Raw genomic sequence first — 17,135 nt, 5'->3', positions numbered from 1 at the left:
CAGGGTACACTGCATAAAATTTCTACCATTTTGTTTCTTAATTTAAAAAAATAGTTTTTATATGTGTCTCTGTAGGTTCCTGCACATGAGTGCAGGTGTCCATGAAGTTCAGAGGCATCTGCTTCTGCCGGAAATAGAATCACAGGTGGTTGTGAGTTGCCCAACGTGGGTGTTGGGAGGATCCTATGCAAGGTTGTAACCACTGAGCCATCTCTCCAGACCCTGCCTTTAAATTTCGCATGAAAAAAAATTTTAAATAGATATTTTGGTATCAATCTATCCTTTACAAATGAGGCTTTAGGAAATTTATTTCAAAAGAACATGTCATTTTTACTGAGAAAACAACATTCAAAATGATAAACAGGTTTTTTTATTTTGTTTTATTTTATTTTATTTTTGTTTTAGCGAAACTTAGATGATTAACAAATACTGCCTTTGGGCTGCCTCTGATTTCCCTTCTTCGCCATAGACTGAATTTTCTAATCACATATTTCATATCTCTAAAGAGAAACAGAGAACTTGGCCCATATGTGCCGGTGTTCACCCGCCCACCCAGACGTCTGCAGTCATCACAGGGAGATGATTTATGTTCACCAACAGATGAACGGATAAAAAAATGTGTTGTCCCCTGTGGTAGTATGATCAACTGTAAAAAACACATTGACATACAGGATATAGACGAACTCTGAAAACAATTTTTCAATGAAATAAGCCTGACGCCTAAGGACCGACATTTGTAACTACAAGATTCATGTTCACACAGACAAGACAATGCTGGTGTCCAGAGCTGAGGGGACAAGTGGATTATGGCTTGGTGGGCAGTTTCTAGTCACAGATGAGAACTTTCTGGAAGTAGTGGGGACAGCTGTACAACACTGTGACTATATCTAATGCCACAGAATGACACTCTGAGAATTAGTGGGGGTTGGCAGGTGGCTCAGTGGGTAAACTGGAGTGCTGCTTACTGGCTCTCTCCCTGTGGTGTGTTCAGCATGCTTTCTTACATAACTCAGAAGCACTTGCCTAGGGGTGGCACTGCTCACACTGGGCTGGGCCCTCCTACATCAATTGTTAATCAAGAAAATGGCCCACAGGACGATTTAATAGAGCTGTTTTCTCAGTCAAGATTCACTTTTCCCAGAGGACACTAGCTTGTATCAAGGGGAATAAACAAACGTAACCAGAACTTAACACACACACACACATACACATACATATACATACATATGTATACATATATACATACACATTATATGTATGTGTATATACAGATATATACATGTATATGTAGGTATATATGTGTATATATATACAAATATACAGATATATACATGCATATGTATATATATGGATTCATATAATATAGGTGTGTATGTATGCATTTTACCATAATAAAAGTTATTAGGCCAATGAAGGGGTGGGTGAATGGAATGTACTGCAGAAGTGGGCATCTGTATTCAGGGTGAGGGAACGGAATGGGTAGATTATACACTTATGAATGAATGAATGTTGGGAGCTATATAGAGCAAGCAAGAAGCAGTAGACAGGAGCTGGGAGGCTGATGGTACTGACCCTTGGCTGACCCATGAGTACAAACTGGAGAGGTGGCCATGAGCTCTTAAATCTGCCCACCCAGCATGGCCCTAAATAAAGAGTGATTGCTGCATGCTCTAAGAGCATCGCTATGCCATAGGCTCCCTACAGCTGGATCTCAACCGAATGCCCAAGCCAGCTAAGACGGCTGAGAAGTGCTCCTTGGACCAGCTGGATGACACCTTCCATCCAGAATGGTTTGTGTCCCTGTTTGAGCAGAAGACAGTGAAAGGATGGTGGCCTTGTGTGACAGAGGAGGGCGAGAAGAAGATCCTGGCGGTGAGTCTGTTCTTTCTAGCTCAGTGGAGGGTATGGGCCGTCTCTTCCATGGAACCCAGGGACACACACATGCATGCTCATGTGAATGTATGTGTACAGGTTTGGGAGACCAGGTGAATCTCTGCTGCTACTCCTTGGGGGTCTGCTACTTTGGTTTATGAGATAGGTTCTCTCATTGGCTTCCAGATCACTCATTAGGCTAGCAAGCCACAGGGAACTGTCTGTCTCGGCTTCCCAAGTCCTGGAATTTCAAGTGTGTCACCATCCCTGGGTTTCTGGGTGGGTTCTGAGGCTCTATCTGAGGTCCAAAGGCTTGCATGTTAAGTACAGAGGCCTCTCCAAGGTCCCCTTCTCTGTCTCTGTTTTCCAATGTGTTCCCCTTGTTCCTATTTCAGTCTTTTTTTCTCTGGGCTTCAATTACAGGGAGCTCTGTTGAATCAAATGACCTTGCAGAGATTGTCCCAAGTGTTCCTGTGACTAGGGCATCCTGCTGGATGGACAGATGCCATGCCTCTTCTGTTCATGCAATACTTTCTCAGGGATCATTCTTGCTGGACAAGACGTCTGCTCTGGCAGATGGGGAGGGCTGGCCAGAGGACCAGGATGAACAGTCCTGAAGCCCAGAGCAGCCCTAGGGAGGAAGTTAATTCCTCTCTGGTTCCATAGAAAGAGTGGCCCTTGAAGTAAAATATCCTTGTTGTACAGAGACTTGTAATAACCAATAAGAAATACATCCTAAAGGGAAAACCAGCAAGGCACATGAACAGATGCTCGTTACACAAGAGAGGAGAGTTATTTCCCAAGTAATTAAAGAACTATTTTAAAAAACGCCTTTGATCTATTAAATTAGATTTAAAAACAAAAACCAAGAAAAAAATAGAAATGTTCATGCTGGAAAGTTTCAAGAGACAAACCAGTGTATGGGGAAGCCATTAGGCATCGTACGGCGCAGGACTTAATGTCCGTGCTCTGGGACTCCACTGTCCCACTTCTAAACTCTTGTCTCAAGAATTAAAAATTTAGGTTCTGAGATGTTTGTTGTACTATTCTTTACTCATTTCAAAGAGCTGAAAACAACATAAAACAACCCAAAATAAGTAGGTACTAAATAAATGATGGACAACCAACCACAGGCTGCTTTACAATTATTAGAAACCAAACTTTAAGTAATATGTAATTAGACAGTAATTAGTGCCTCCCAAGGGAAAAGCTATGGAGCCTCACGCACAGCGCCATGCCTCATACTCTTGGCGCTCTGAGGAGTAAGGATATTGGGAACGAGGCTGGAGGGATGGCTCGGTCCTTTCCTAGAGGACCTCAGTTCAGTTCTCAGCACCTGCATTGGTTGGCTCACAGGTAATACATTACCTGTGGCTCCAGCTCAAGAGTATCCAATGCCCTCTCCTGGCCTCCTCAGTCACCTGTGCACCTGCCTGCACACACACACACACACACACACACACACACACACACACACACACACTCACAGTCTATCTCTCAATTAAGAATATATTAATAACATAAGATAAAACAAAACATTAGAAAGGTTAAAATGATACAAAACAAACAAACAATACTGGGGACACTTGTCTCCACATAGAGTAGGTGGTGACTTCTCCATTATAGTTCTGTAATTTCTGGATGCTTATGTGATGATAACAAACCCAATGTTTAAGAATTATATGCTGTCATAGTTGGCTTTTCTGTTGCTACTATAAAACACCAGAAACAAATTCAGCTGGAGGAGGGAAAGATTTGTTTACTTGGCTTATAGGTCACAGCTCATCACTGAGGGGAGCCAAGGTGGAATTAAGACAGGAACCCAGAGGCAGGGGCCGAAGTAGTGGCCATGGGAAGGTGCTGTTTACTTTGCCTCTCCTAGCTCGCTCAGCTAGCTACCTTGCTTATACAGCCCAGGGCCACCTGCTCAGGAACAGCATTACCCATGTCAACAGACAATTAAGAAAGTGCTGCACAGATGTGCCCACAGGGTCATCTTTTCTAGCCACTTCCTCAACTGAGTCTTTCCATTTGACTCTATTTGGTGTCATAGGCAATGGACGCTTACTATGGTACATGTTTATTCTACTTGATGTATATGTTTGGTGGTTGTGGATCACCATCTTTCTGTGAGTGAGGACTGTAACCAGGTTCCTCTCCAATGGCGGTGAGCACTCTTAACTGCTGAGCCATCACTCTGGGTGGTTCACCACAACCCTATGTTTAAAACAATGAAAATACAAACAACAATTCAGCCTTCCTGTTTGTCTGCGCTGCATCACCAGCCAAAGGTCCTCATCAGCTCCATTGATGTTCACAGGGCAAGCTGGAAATGACCCTGGAGATCGTTGCAGAAAGTGAACACGAGGAGCGGCCTGCTGGCCAGGGTCGGGATGAGCCTAACATGAATCCGAAGCTAGAAGATCCGAGGTTAGTTGATTGTCCTCGGAAGCAGGCCACTGCCATCTACCAGGCGTCCGGTGCACAGCTTTTCAGAGGCTGCATAGTCTCTGTGTTTTAAGAGACACAGGCTATGAGCACAGACTCAGTGGACGCTGGGCTCTTCAACTCATTCATGAAGCAGAGCCAGGCGCAAGGTACAGGTCTGTTATCCTGGCAGTCGAGAGGCTGATGCAGGAAGATGGTGGGTTCCAGGCCAACCTGGGTTACATAGCAAGACACTGTCTCAAAAATCAAAACACAAAAGCAAAGCAAACAGAGGCAGGCCCTCAGAGAAGTGGTTCCCTCAACAATATTCTCAGGAAAAAGTACAGAGACAATGTTTGAAGCAGAGACTGAAGGAAAGGGTCCAGCCCATATACAGCCACCAAACCCAAACAATATTGCTGATGTCAAGAAGTGCCTAATATAGCTGTCTCCTGAGAGGCTCTGTCAGAGCGTGACAAATACAGAGGCGGATGCTCACAGCCAACCATTGAACCAAGAACAGGGTTCCCAATGGAGGAGTTAGAGAAAGAGTTGAAGGAGTTGAAGGGGTTTACAACCCCATAAGAACAACAATACCAACCAACCAGAGCTCCCAGGGACGAAACCACTATCCAAAAGTACACATTGACAGATCCATGGCTTCAGCTGCACATGTAGCAGAGGATGGCCTTGTTGGGCATCAATGCAAGGAGAAACCCTTGGTCCTGTGAAGGCTCGATGCCCCAGTGTAGGGGAATGTCAAGGAGGTGGGAGGGGTGGGTGGGTGAACACCCTCATAGAAACAGGGGGTAGGGAGATGGGATAGGGGGTTTTGGAGGGGAAACTGGGAAAGGGGATAACATTTGAAATGTAAATAAAATATATCCCAAAAGGGCGGGGGGGGGGTGAAGTGATTCCTGCGGGCTGTGTGTCAGACATGCTATATTGCATTAAGGTCTGCTCTACTGGAATCTTCTCCGCTGGGACGTTACTTTCACTTCACAGATGAGACTTGGTTCACTGCTAAATGCAGTCATTCTAGCTAAGAAATGATAGGGAATCTGAAGTTCTCCAGCTTCCTGGACAGTTACTGAAGATGCTTTTGGGCATCGGTTCCGGGCTGTGTTTGGCACCACCCACCATGGTGCACTTGAAAGTGAGCCTAGGTAGTTTGCTTTATCAGGATGCTGTCCTCAGGGTGTGGGGTTAGAGAACATGGACAGGCACCTTTGCTCTGGGCTATTGGGATCTGGAAGTCCCAAGACGCAGGGCTAGCTACCAGATGGTAAAATGACCGTGATGGAGACACAAAGCCATCTGGGTTCTTTGGGTTGTGGTGCTGTTATCGGAGGTGGTGCAGTTCTTTGTTAGGAGTGAATGGGTGAGTGAAGAGGGCTCCTCTGGCTTCCCTACTTCCCCATCCTTCCAAAGTCCAGCCCAGCCACGTACTCAGGGGTAAACTACCTGGCTTATCTGGGGACCAGTATACACAGAGTCACCAAACAAGGCATCCTGGAAGCTCAGCCCCACCCCCAGCATGTGATCTGTGACAGAGTATGGGTTCAGAGGAGAGAGGACCATAAGAAAGGAGTCTTAAAGATGGGGCTCAGCAGCACTGAGAATGCAGGTGGTACAGGCAAGCATTGTCTAGGCAGAGGCTCTGGGAGGAGAGGCTGAGGGCTTGGAGGCAGGGTACCCCTCTCCCATAGCCAAGCTATTTGACCAATTGTCCCAGCTGAAAGCAGTGTCTGGAGGAATCAATTCTGCAGAGGTGCTCAGCTGACCCCTGGGGTCTCACTTCCAGGCGCCCCGACACCTCTTTCCTGTGGTTCACCTCACCGTACAAGACCATGAAGTTTATCTTGTGGCGACGCTTCCGGTGTGCCATCATCCTCTTCATCATCCTCTTCATCCTCCTGCTCTTCCTGGGTATCTTCGTCTACTCCTTCCCGGTGAGCAAGCCTGATGTGGGGAGATGCTGCCTTGGGGGAGTTTTTTTCCCTTTTCATGTGCTCTAAGAATTTGGTGGCAGCCATGTCACTGGTTAGACTCAGTAGCAGTTGCTGCACCACTGAAAAGCCCACTCCTACATGGCTGGGAATTCTCAGAAACTGCAGCCCTGAAGCTTTCTGCATGACTTGTTCAGGAAGCTACTCTGCTTCAAGACTCTCTTCTTTGAGAGACTCATGAATCGTGTAAATTTCAGGAGCATCCTGAGACTTGTAAGTTTTGTTTGCTTCCTGAGCCTTAACAAGTTTGGAGGAAATTCACATAACAGGGGGCTTGGGCCTAGGGTGGCTCAGGAGCCTGTTGAAGGGTGGAAGAGAACTGTACAAGGGATAGTGGTGGGAGAAGGGAAGGTATAAGTTGATGAAGCAGGGACAGCACCTGCTTTGTCCTCTGAAGCCCTCGGTAGGATTGGGGCTTAGAGAAAGTAGGAATGAACAGGGGTTGGCCCAGGAGCCCCTCATTGGTAGGGTGCATACTTGGGGTTCCTTTTATCTGATAAGAAGTCAATTAGCATCTGAAAAAGAGACACCCAGGGCCACCAGGGGCATACCATTGAGGGCTGCTGGGTCCTTGGCTCCCTGGTTCTCCAGCTCTGCCTGTGGAATAGTTGTAGGGCAGTCTCTGTCCTGTTTCTGCTTCTGGCTTTCACAGCTCTCAAAGACCTTTGACAATGTTGAGCTCTTCAGGGTCTCTTGACACTTTAAGGTTGAAGGGAAAAACCTGTGTGTGTGTGTGTGTGTGTGTGTGTGTGTGTGTGTGTTCCTATGTGAATGTGTGCCACCCTGTGGCTCTCTTGGAGCTCCAGTTGAGTTTCCTGACATTAGTATTAGGAACAGAATTTGCAATTATCTTCACTGCTGAGACAAATCTCCTGCCCACAAACTTTTAACATCAACACTTCAAAGCCACATCAGGTTCAGAGAGGGGAAGGGACTTGTGGTAGGCTGCACAGCGCCTGTGTGCAATTCATGACCATGGCTTGATATGGTTGTCACGAAGACACCTCAGACTAGAGAAGCTGCTTGTAAAATCATCCTCAGGTACACTGTGTGCTCTGGGACTCCTCACAGGAGGAAGCGATCGGTAGAAAGGGCCCTTCCATTGAGAGCCAAAAACTGGGCTGCCTGGTCAGTGCATCTTGCCTCCTTGAGGAAAAGTCAAGACCACAGGTCATCCTGCCTGGCTCCAAACCTTAGCTAGCAGCAGAAAGAACTTCAGTTTGACTGTTCAGGCCCCAGTGGCAGGAAAGCCTATAATGGCTGTGGTCACAGGCCGAGCATCAGGCACTGGCCATGGTGGTCACCTTACTCCCTAGGCAGTGCTTGCTAGACTCTGCAGGAAGCTGAGGTCAACTTGTCAAACCGGTTTGGATCCTCAGTGGGTCTAGGCTTTGAGGACTGAATTTTGTGCTGTGTAAGGGGACATGTTAAGGAAAGGAAGACAACAAATATGGCTTCAGAACCAAGTCTCCTGGGGTTTGTGGGAGGAGTGGCCTTACAAGTACAATGTTCTGTGGGCTAAGCTGCCACCAAAGGTGACCTGGGATTGGTGCCTGGCAGTTGGACCATTGAGGGATGTGGAAGCTGAGGTAGGGACAGCCTGCTCTTCTGGCCTGGCTTAGGTCACCTTCTTTCCTGTGGTATGATTAACTTCTACTCAGAGAATGGGGTGGCTTGAGTAAGTGTCAGTGCCTGGGGGAGGGGGTCTTTGGAACCACAAGAGAGAAGGTATGAGGCACATACCTTAAGGAATAACAAGCCACTGAAGACTGCGGTTGACAGAAAGCAGGGCTGGCATACCCTCCGCCTCTCCAGGTATGGTCCAGGGAGTCTCAGCCTCAGTGTCACTAGGAAGATTCTAGAACACAAGAGTTCTGAGCTGGCTCAGCAGGAAACTGCCCTTTTTCGCCGTAAGGATGGAGTAACCTGCTCTTGTAGGAGACAGAGCACTGCTCTTGAACCTAGGATCATGGGCTCCACTGACTTCTGATGGGCTCAGGTCAGGTTCTGTTTATCCTATCAAATGGCTGCATGTTAAACGGGGTCCCTTGTTTTAAAGGCCTTAGAGGGCGGAAGCATGTCCCAAGTACCAATCATCATGGCTGTTTCAGTGCCTACCCAGACCCTGCCCAGCTGGGCCTAGCCCTGTGAGCTCCAGGCTGTCCTATGTCTCAGGGCTGTGGCTGGAAGGAAGGCCAGTCCCTTCTAGACTGGGGACCTTCGTGTTCCTGAAGAGCATTGTTGGGACTGAACTTCAGAGTCTGTCTGTCTTCTCTGGTGCCCGGGCTCCAGTGGCTAAATTATATTCTTCCCATTTTCCTTGGGTATCTTCAGGCTCCAGAGCCCAGCAGGATTAGGCTGCACACCTTCTGCTTGCAGACCCTTGTTACAGCCTAGAATCCCATCTCTGGTCACCAAGTTTCTAGCCACTTGGTGTCTTGCCCCTAGACTTGTCCACTCACCTGTTTTCATCTAGGTGGGACAGAGTACCCAAGTTGCTCCAGCCCTGGTTGGACCACCCCTACTGTCCCCATAGGAAGGGGGGGGGGCTTCTGACTCCTCTGCCCCCCCCCAGCCTGCTGGGAGCAGGGCCAGATTGGGGCGGCAGAAGCGATTTGGCCGGGAAGGAGGCCCGGCTTTGTTTCCAGGGTCGGCTTTCCGGGCCGGCGCTGGAGAACATACTGTCCCAATTAGGAGCCCTGTGTTGTGTTGTGTGTTTTCATGGCGTTTTCTGTCAGGCCTGCAGCAGGGAGGGCTTTGTGGAGGGTGACTTGTCTCTGATGCTGGCTCCTGTTATGGGCTGTCCTATGCACTGGTACCTCCCTGTTCTCTGTCTTTCTGGACAGAGGCTTGGTGATGAGTTAGCCTTGGGCCTCCTGTTTGTGGGAATGACAGAAGGGGGTAGGGGCTAGGAGCCATGGAAATGGACAGGGTCAGCTTTGCTTTTCCTCATGGATAAGGAGTGTCATTACGGTAGAGTGGGCTGGTATGGCAGCAAGAACAGGTTGCAGGCAGGTGGTAAAGACCCAGGAGCCCGACCCTCTACCTACAGCCCTTCTCCCAGCCTCAGTGACAACAGCCCCCGCCATGCTTTCCCTGAAGAGCTTACCATGTGTCTGTACCCATGTCTCTTCCTCCCAGAACTATGCTGCCATGAAGCTGGTGAAGCCCTTCAGATGAAGACATCTGCTCAGGAGAAGGAGGTGCAGGCTGCCTCCTGGCCCAGGACCAGCTGCTCCTCCACTGCTCAGGAGCCTGGTGGTCTTGCGCAAGTTCACGGAGTTCTTGGGACTCACACTCTTTTCATCTTCTTTGTCCCCTAACCCAATCTCTGGATAAACTCTCGGCTATCACTGTATAAAGCAGACAGAACCAGAAAATATATTACTATGTGTCTACAGTCTCTGAGAGAGGATGTGTGGGTGGGAGGGGTTGTCTGGGGATATCTGGGTGCTGGTGGGGGGTTGTCATTTCCGGGCCGGTGTTTGGAGGCAGAAACATCTCGGTATCGGGCCCAGTGACCACCTCTTCCCCATTCCCAACTTGAACCCCCACCTTCCTTCCTGGGATGGTTATCCTGTTCAAATGAGAGCCTCAGACTGGAAGGATGACCTGACCTCTGGCTTTGACCTCGTCACACAAGGTCCTGCAATTCCTCTGCTCTGCTTTCATACCCTGCTTTGAATATCTGGCTGAATCAAGACACCTTCTCCTTGTGGTCTGAAGCTTGGCCTTGGCCTCGGTCTGAAATTTCCTGCGGGAACCAGACTTAATCCTCAGAAGCAGCAGCAGAACTGCACTCAGAAAACGCAGAGCTGGAAGACTCTGCTCTGAGGCTTCCAAAAGAGAGGCCTCTGCCTCGGGGCCTGGAGTGCTGGCTGTCTCTTCTCTGTCACCAGGAGGCTTCTCCTATTTCCTACTGTGAGCTGGTTCCCCTGGCTCAGGTCCCTGGGCCTGGAGGAATTCTCCCCCTCAGCCTCTCCATTATCTCCTCCCTCCCAGGGCTGTGGGATCCAGGCCGAGGCACCACCTGATTGACATGAAGGAGTTGGTACCCAGTTAGTCTTGCTTCATGTTGAGCCAAGAGAACCTGGCAGCCAGGCCCTGAAGGCTTGCTGCCTGAGTCCGGGAGGCAGAAGCACACCTCACCCAGAAAGCAGAGCAGGGATGGGGCTGCAAGCTCTGAGAGGTCCCACCTAATGAGAAGGTCTGTGCTGTGTCCAATAGTATAAGACAGTAGTCTTTGGAGGGTCCAGAGGAGAAGAAGCAGGGGTGGCCCAGCCTCAGGAAGGACTGGGGAGCTTTGTAGGATGCCCCAGGATTTCTGAGGATGGGAAGGAGGAAGCTAGAAAGAATCAGAGACCCAGTGGAAGATACAGTGGAGTGGATCTGCTTTTTGTAGATAGAAAATGTGAGCTTGGAGAGGAAGGAAGGAAGGAGAGAGGGAGAAAGGGAGGGAGGGAGGGAGGGAGGGAGGGAGGGAGGGAGGGAAGGAAGGCATTCAGTCTGTGTTTTCCCCAGGCGCTAGAATGTAAGGAACCCTACAGTCTCCCAGCTGCCCTGGAAGCATCAGGAGGGCTACTGTGAACACTTTATTTTTCTATTCTGGTTGATAAGTACTAGAAAATCTACTCAGACCAGTAGAAAGCACTCAGTGAGTTCACTGAAATAGAAACATAGAAACAAACCAGAGGACTGGCTTCAGGCAAGACTTGATCCAGCTCCACACCTAAGGACCTGTGATCTTTCTCTACTCCGCCCTTCTTGGGTTGTTTTCTGTTGATATTTATCCCTGTGGGTAGAACTGAGCTTGAAGCTGCTACCTTAGAGGACACTAGCCATCAAGCAAGCCTCAGGCACGGGCATGGGACTGTGGCATGAATGGCCAGGGGCACATGTCTGGCTAACATGTATTGAGATGCTGCCTTTGGCAGGCCTAGGGTTGGCTCCACTGCTGTCCCCCAGTGAGTTGCACATGATTCCCACAGTCTGAGGAAGTACCTTCTCATGGGGAGGAGCTTCAGAGAAGGACACTGCCCTGGGACTGGGAGGGTGGGAGACCTTCTTTGGGGCACAGTGGTAATATTCGAGCAGGACTGAACTGTGTCCTAGTCAACAGGATGTTGTTCCCAGCACACAGAAAGGCAGGGGGGGAGAGAGGGGGGAGAGGGAGAGGAAGAGGGAGAGGAAGAGGGAGAGGAAGAGGGAGAGGAAAGTGGAGAGAAGGGGAAGAGAGTGAAGTTCTAGAAAGTTCTAGAAAGCTTCTTCTCTGTAACCTCACTTCATCCTCCCTCTTCTACCTGTTACGATCAGACGAGTCAAACTAAAGCCACTGTCCTTGGCAACGGGAGCTTTGGGAAGCGGTATTGTAACTAGGGAAAGTGTTGGTGCTGCAGAGATGAAGGAAGCCTGGGCATTTCCAGAAAGGCTTTCTACCAAATAAGCACACATACACACACTCACACACACAGACACCCACATTCACACACATACATGCAATACATGCACATATACAGACACACACATGCACACATGCATGCATACACATACACAGACACACATGCATATACATGCATACACACATACACAGACATGCATGTACATGCACGCATACACACACACATAGATGCACACACACATAGACACACACATAACAGACACACATGCACACACATATACACACACACACTCACACATGCACATATGCATGCACACACACACATAGACACACACATGCATATACATGCATACACAGCCACACATGCACACACACACACACACACACACACACACACACACACACCTTTTTTATGCTCTTGCTTCCGTGGGAAGTGGAGTGATGGCATCAGTGAGTACCCTGTGACTGAAGTGGGCTGACTCAGGGAGGATACCAAGGCCTTAGCTGCCTGGTTCCAGACCAGATACAGCTTACAGGTCCCTACAACTCAAGCCCCTATTGGTTGTGTTTCCTGGCTGCAGAGCTCCACTCACTCTCCAAGACCTGTTTAAACTTCTATCATCCTGAATAAGGTGTGTGGGTACAACGCCATGTGCTTTCTCTGTGAGTGTGTGGATATACAGCCAGAGGTAACCACCCTCCTCTCCTTCCTTTCTTCCTTCCCTTCTTCCTTCCCTCCTTCCTTCTGTCCTTTTTTTCTTCCTCTCTCTCTCTCTCCCTCCCTCCCTCCCTCCCTCCCTCCATCCCTCTCTTCCTCCCTCCCTCCCTCCCTCCCTCCCTCTCTCTCTCTCTCTCTTTTTTTTTTTGAGACAGGGTCTCTCACTGATGGGTTTATCAGTGAGCTGCAGCTCCAGGGCCCGCCTATCTCTGCTTTCCCGGCATGGAGCTCACGGACATGTACCACCACGCTCGGCTTGAGTTCTGAACTCAGCTCCTTGTGCTCATGTGGCAGGGTCTTTACTCTCTGTGTCATCTTCCCAGTTCATGTCATGTCATGAAGACTATTTATTATAACACCTTCCCTCAAATGTAACCACGTGTTTTATTCTAATCAAAATCAGTGATTTTCTCTCTTTCTTTCTTTCTTTCTTCCTTCCTTCCTCCCTTCCTTCCTTCCTCCCTCCCTTTCTTTCTTTCTTCCTTCCTCCCTCCCTCCCTCCCTCCCTCCCTCCCTCCCTCCCTCCCTTCCTTCCTTCCTTCCTTCCTTCCTTCCTTCCTTCCTCACAGTAGCTTCCTGGTAACATAACTTGTACTTCAGAAAGTGGTCCCTTTTCCTACCAGTTCATGTCCAGACCTCGGCCACCTTTTCTGGCTCTCGGAGCTTGGGTTCCACAACCTTTATGTAAACAGTCCAGAGCTTCCCCAGCACCCACAGCATCTTCCTTTCTGGCCTGGCTTCCCTGTGAGTCCAGAGTGTCTGCAGGGTCCTTAATGGCTCCTGCTCTCCTACTGCAGACGTCCAAAACAACCTCTCTGGCTTTTCTTGATCAGAGTGATTAATTCCACCAGCCTGCATAGCCCAGCTTTTCTCTGAGATGAGGTCTGTTGACTTGACACAACCTAAAATCACTCCCGAAGAGTCTCAACTGAATAATCGTTTTCCTCAGGTTGGCCCGTGGGGGATTGTCTCAACTGTCAGTTGAACAGGAGACGCAGCCCTCAAAGACAGGAGCGCTCCCTGGGCAGGTGGTCCTCAGTTGTGTAAGAAAACAAGTTGAGTAGAAACCAGCCTGTGAGCCAGGAAGTGCCATTCTCTCATGGTTTCTGCTTTAGTCCCTTCCCCAAGCCCCCTCAGTGGACTCTGAAAGTGTAAGCCAAGTAAACCCACTTCTCCTCTAAAATTTCTTTATTCCCCCGTCAGAGTGTTTTGTCACAGTGACAGAAAGGAAGCCAGAAGAGACCCCTCATAACCAGAGGGAGATGGTGGGTGCTCCTACGCCCTACTTCCCCTGCACAGTGCTGACCAAGGTTCCCATTCTGCAATATGTCTGCCGCTCAGGCATGAAGTTGCATGTGTATGGCAGTCCTGTTTCACCAGACACACATATAGCATATTAACATAGCTGACACAGGCTCTCCAGTGTCCAGCAAACAGGCTGCTTCTCAGCCCAGTGTCAGGGCCTCACTAACGTGCCCAGCCGACAGCGCCCTGAAGCCCATAGCCCTGCCTTCTGCTTTATCCTCTTGTCCTTTACTTTCTGTCCCTGGCCTCCAGTCCCACCGCGCTTCCCTCACTGTCCCAGGAGGGAGCGAGGCTGTCTCACCCCACTCTTCTGCTCAGCCTGGTTCTGAGCTCCTCAGCACTGCCCTGAGATGGCTTCAGTGTGTTGGTCCCTGACATGTCTGGGTGCACATCTTGCTCTTTAATGGGCTCTCCTTTTACTGAAGGGACTTTGCTCAGGGCTGACTCAAGTCCTCCCAGCAGCCAGCCCCCCAGAACCCACTCAAGAGGACTTCATGGTTTGAAATTCTGTCAGTCTACCACCTTAGAGACCATTCTGGGACACAAGTGAGGGGGGGAAAAACCCTCACTGTTAAAAACCAGTTCAGTCAAAGGTGTGGTCTCTTACATCCTCAACACTCAATTTCCGCCTCTGCTATTTCTAAGGATTTTCAAGAGAGAGTCTATACACATGCATACCTACACAATCATGTAAATGAACAAAGCATATGTACACAAACACATACTTGCACATACACTAGCAAAATCATGCAGACACAAATATATGCTAACACACACACAGATACACATATACAAACACAAAAAAACACCACACATGCATATACATAGACATGCAAATAGGTATACTCCCTGCAAATGTGGAACATAAGCACAGATGTTATACACATGCATACGTGCAAATGTATTCACACACAAATTATATACAGAGGGGCATTTGCAAACACTGTGTGTGCAGACACATAAGCATGTACATACAAATGTGTGCCCATGTAAATGCACATGACACATAGAAACATATGCACACACTACACACAGGCAAACATCAGAACACACATTGTTTTCTTCTTTCTAGTCTGGTGTGACAGTCCTGGCTGGACAGGCAGGAAGGTGGGCAGACCAAGAAAGCACAGCGCACACAGCGATTGCTCCCTCCCTCCCCCATGTGCGCCAACTGTAGGGACCTCAAGTTTGTCCCAATCCTCTCTTCACGTGTTTCATAAATGTGGGATTATGGGATTTCCAGAGGAGCCAGGTGAGTGCTGCCTGGGGGCTGGCGACAGCCAGGGTGCTGCAAGGGCTCACCTGACTTACGAGTCCTTTCACCAAGAGGTACGGAAGATATGGCAGTGACTTTCCTCACCTGTTCTCTGGGGGGAAATTGTGCCTGCACCAGCTCTTTCCTGGGACCCAGCCTCTGGGTTCACTTCATTTCCTTGCCTTTGCTCTGGGGCCCCCACCACACACACAACTGGAAGCTGAGGTAAAGGTGGGTAGAAACAGAGAGGCAGACAGGCAGAAGGACAGGGACAGAGACAGGAGGGAGTCCAAGTCACTGTGAGCTGGAGCCATCCTCAAGTGGGCAGAGCGACTCCGCTCTGCCTTTTCCACTGACTCAAAATACGGGAGAAAAGGAGAACATGAGGGACATGCCCTGTGCAGCCCCACACTCGGTCAGGCTGGCCTGGCACCCGACTTTCCTAACTAGCTCTAACTAGCTGGCTGTGGGCCCAGGGCTTCCCTAGGGCTCCACTCTCTTCCTTTGGGTGCTCTCTCTGTATCTCTGTCTCTCTCTCTCTGTGTGTGTGTGTGTGTGTGTAGGGAGAAGGGAGGCAGGTTCTGCTCTAGGAGAAGAAAGGAGCTGTCCCAATGGCATGGACCTACCTGTGTTCTTGCCTGGCTTAGGCCTAGACTGGAAACTGCTTCCCTGCTGCTTCAGCATCTGTGGAAATCCTGGGAACTTTCAAAAGATCAGTTTTCAAGTTTGACTGAGAGCAAATGGTAAAAGACCAAAGTCTAGAAGGAAATCATTCACATGTAAGTCTGTTCCCTGCCCCTCCCCACCCCCACACAAGGGAGCAGAGATTGGTCATTCACACACAGAATAGAACCATATACACAGGCATACACACAGGCACACACACACACAGGCACACACACACAGTGGGACTATTCATGCACACACAGTGGGAACACACACACACACAGTGGGACCATTCATGCACACACAGTGGGAACACACACACACACAGTGGGAACACACACACACAGTGGGACCATTCATGCACACACAGTGGGAACACACATACACACAAACCATTCACATAGTGAGTCTAAATTTTAGATTCACACGGTGAGACTAAATGCTTTCTATGTCATTCTCACTCTGACCTGCTTGGTCCTGTCTACCAGGCTAACTCCAGAGAAGAAGAGGAAGGGATCAAAGATGCCTTAGGCAAAGGGAACAAGAAAGGACAGCACTATCCATGGACAGGACTCCAGGGACAGTATCCTCTTGGATCTACCCAGAAGTGACGATACAGCTGACTTGGGAGCACCCCCACTGATACCTACTTTGGGAGAGTACACTACTGCAGGGGCCCAAGTGCCAGAGCAGTGTGGCACAGTTCTTCCAGGGCCAGGGGCTCACTAGCTGGCAAATTCCATGGCATAGAGCTTCTGGAGTATGGGGGTTAAAGTTGGGGTGTCTGGAACCCCATACATAGTGTTCTGAGTCTTCGACCAACAGCCCTTGGGAATGATGGTCTCTTTCTCTCTCTCTTTCTCTCTTGGGAGGGGGTGATTAGGAAAGTGCGAGACGTGGGTAAGGAGCTAGGGCACCCCCTGACACTTGAGCTTCATCTACCATTTCCACAAATGTGCTGAAGAGCCCGTAGAATGGCAGTTCTCAACCTGTGGGGCGTGACCCCTTTGGGGTCAAATGGCCTTTCACGGGGATCGCCCGAAACCATCAGAAACACAGATATTTACATTACGATTCATGACAGCAGCAAAATTACGGTTGTGAAATAGCAACAAAATACTTTTGTGGCTGAGGGGTCACTACACGGTGAGGGTCTCAGCATTGGGGGTGTTCAAGAACCACCGATAGAGGCAGACTCGCTTGTGGAATCAGCTGCATTGTCTCACGCCCGGGACAGCGATGGGCACACACGAGAGGGACACACATCCTGAGCGTGCTTGCTCTCTGAGTGTGCGTGCATGTGTGTGTTTCCCACATACTGGGACTTCGGAGCACATGCTGGAAGTGCAGGCAGAGAGCAGTACGTGGATGTGGCCGTCATCGGAGATAAATTAATCCCAGACGTGTAAAGCGCTTGCTTTCTTCATTCTCAGCTCAGCTGCAAATTCAATTACTACTCCTTGCCAGCTACTGAAATGAGGGGAC

At 49.3% G+C, this 17,135-nt stretch overlaps 1 protein-coding gene across 1 annotated transcript in view; it reads left to right on the top strand.

The window, feature by feature from the left end:
• The window catches only part of DYSF (dysferlin), a gene marked incomplete at its 5' end in the record, with an annotated part of 142,399 nt that extends 132,706 nt beyond the window's left edge, over window positions 1–9,693 (top strand). Inside the window, 4 exons of the mRNA XM_080932124.1 lie at window positions 1,694–1,872; window positions 4,193–4,302; window positions 6,104–6,251; window positions 9,450–9,693. Coding sequence (XP_080788250.1) covers window positions 1,694–1,872; window positions 4,193–4,302; window positions 6,104–6,251; window positions 9,450–9,488 — 476 coding nt within the window. The 3' untranslated portion in view covers window positions 9,489–9,693. The remainder of the gene's footprint in view (window positions 1–1,693; window positions 1,873–4,192; window positions 4,303–6,103; window positions 6,252–9,449) is intronic.
• Between the last annotated feature and the right edge of the window lie 7,442 nt (window positions 9,694–17,135).

Source organism: Micromys minutus (genome assembly GCF_963924665.1).
Source record: "Micromys minutus genome assembly, chromosome: 18".
In the NCBI taxonomy this organism is placed as follows: Eukaryota; Metazoa; Chordata; class Mammalia; order Rodentia; family Muridae; genus Micromys; species Micromys minutus.
The sequence above is the reverse complement of the archived record's forward strand: the minus strand, read 5'-3'. Positions and strand labels throughout refer to the sequence as shown.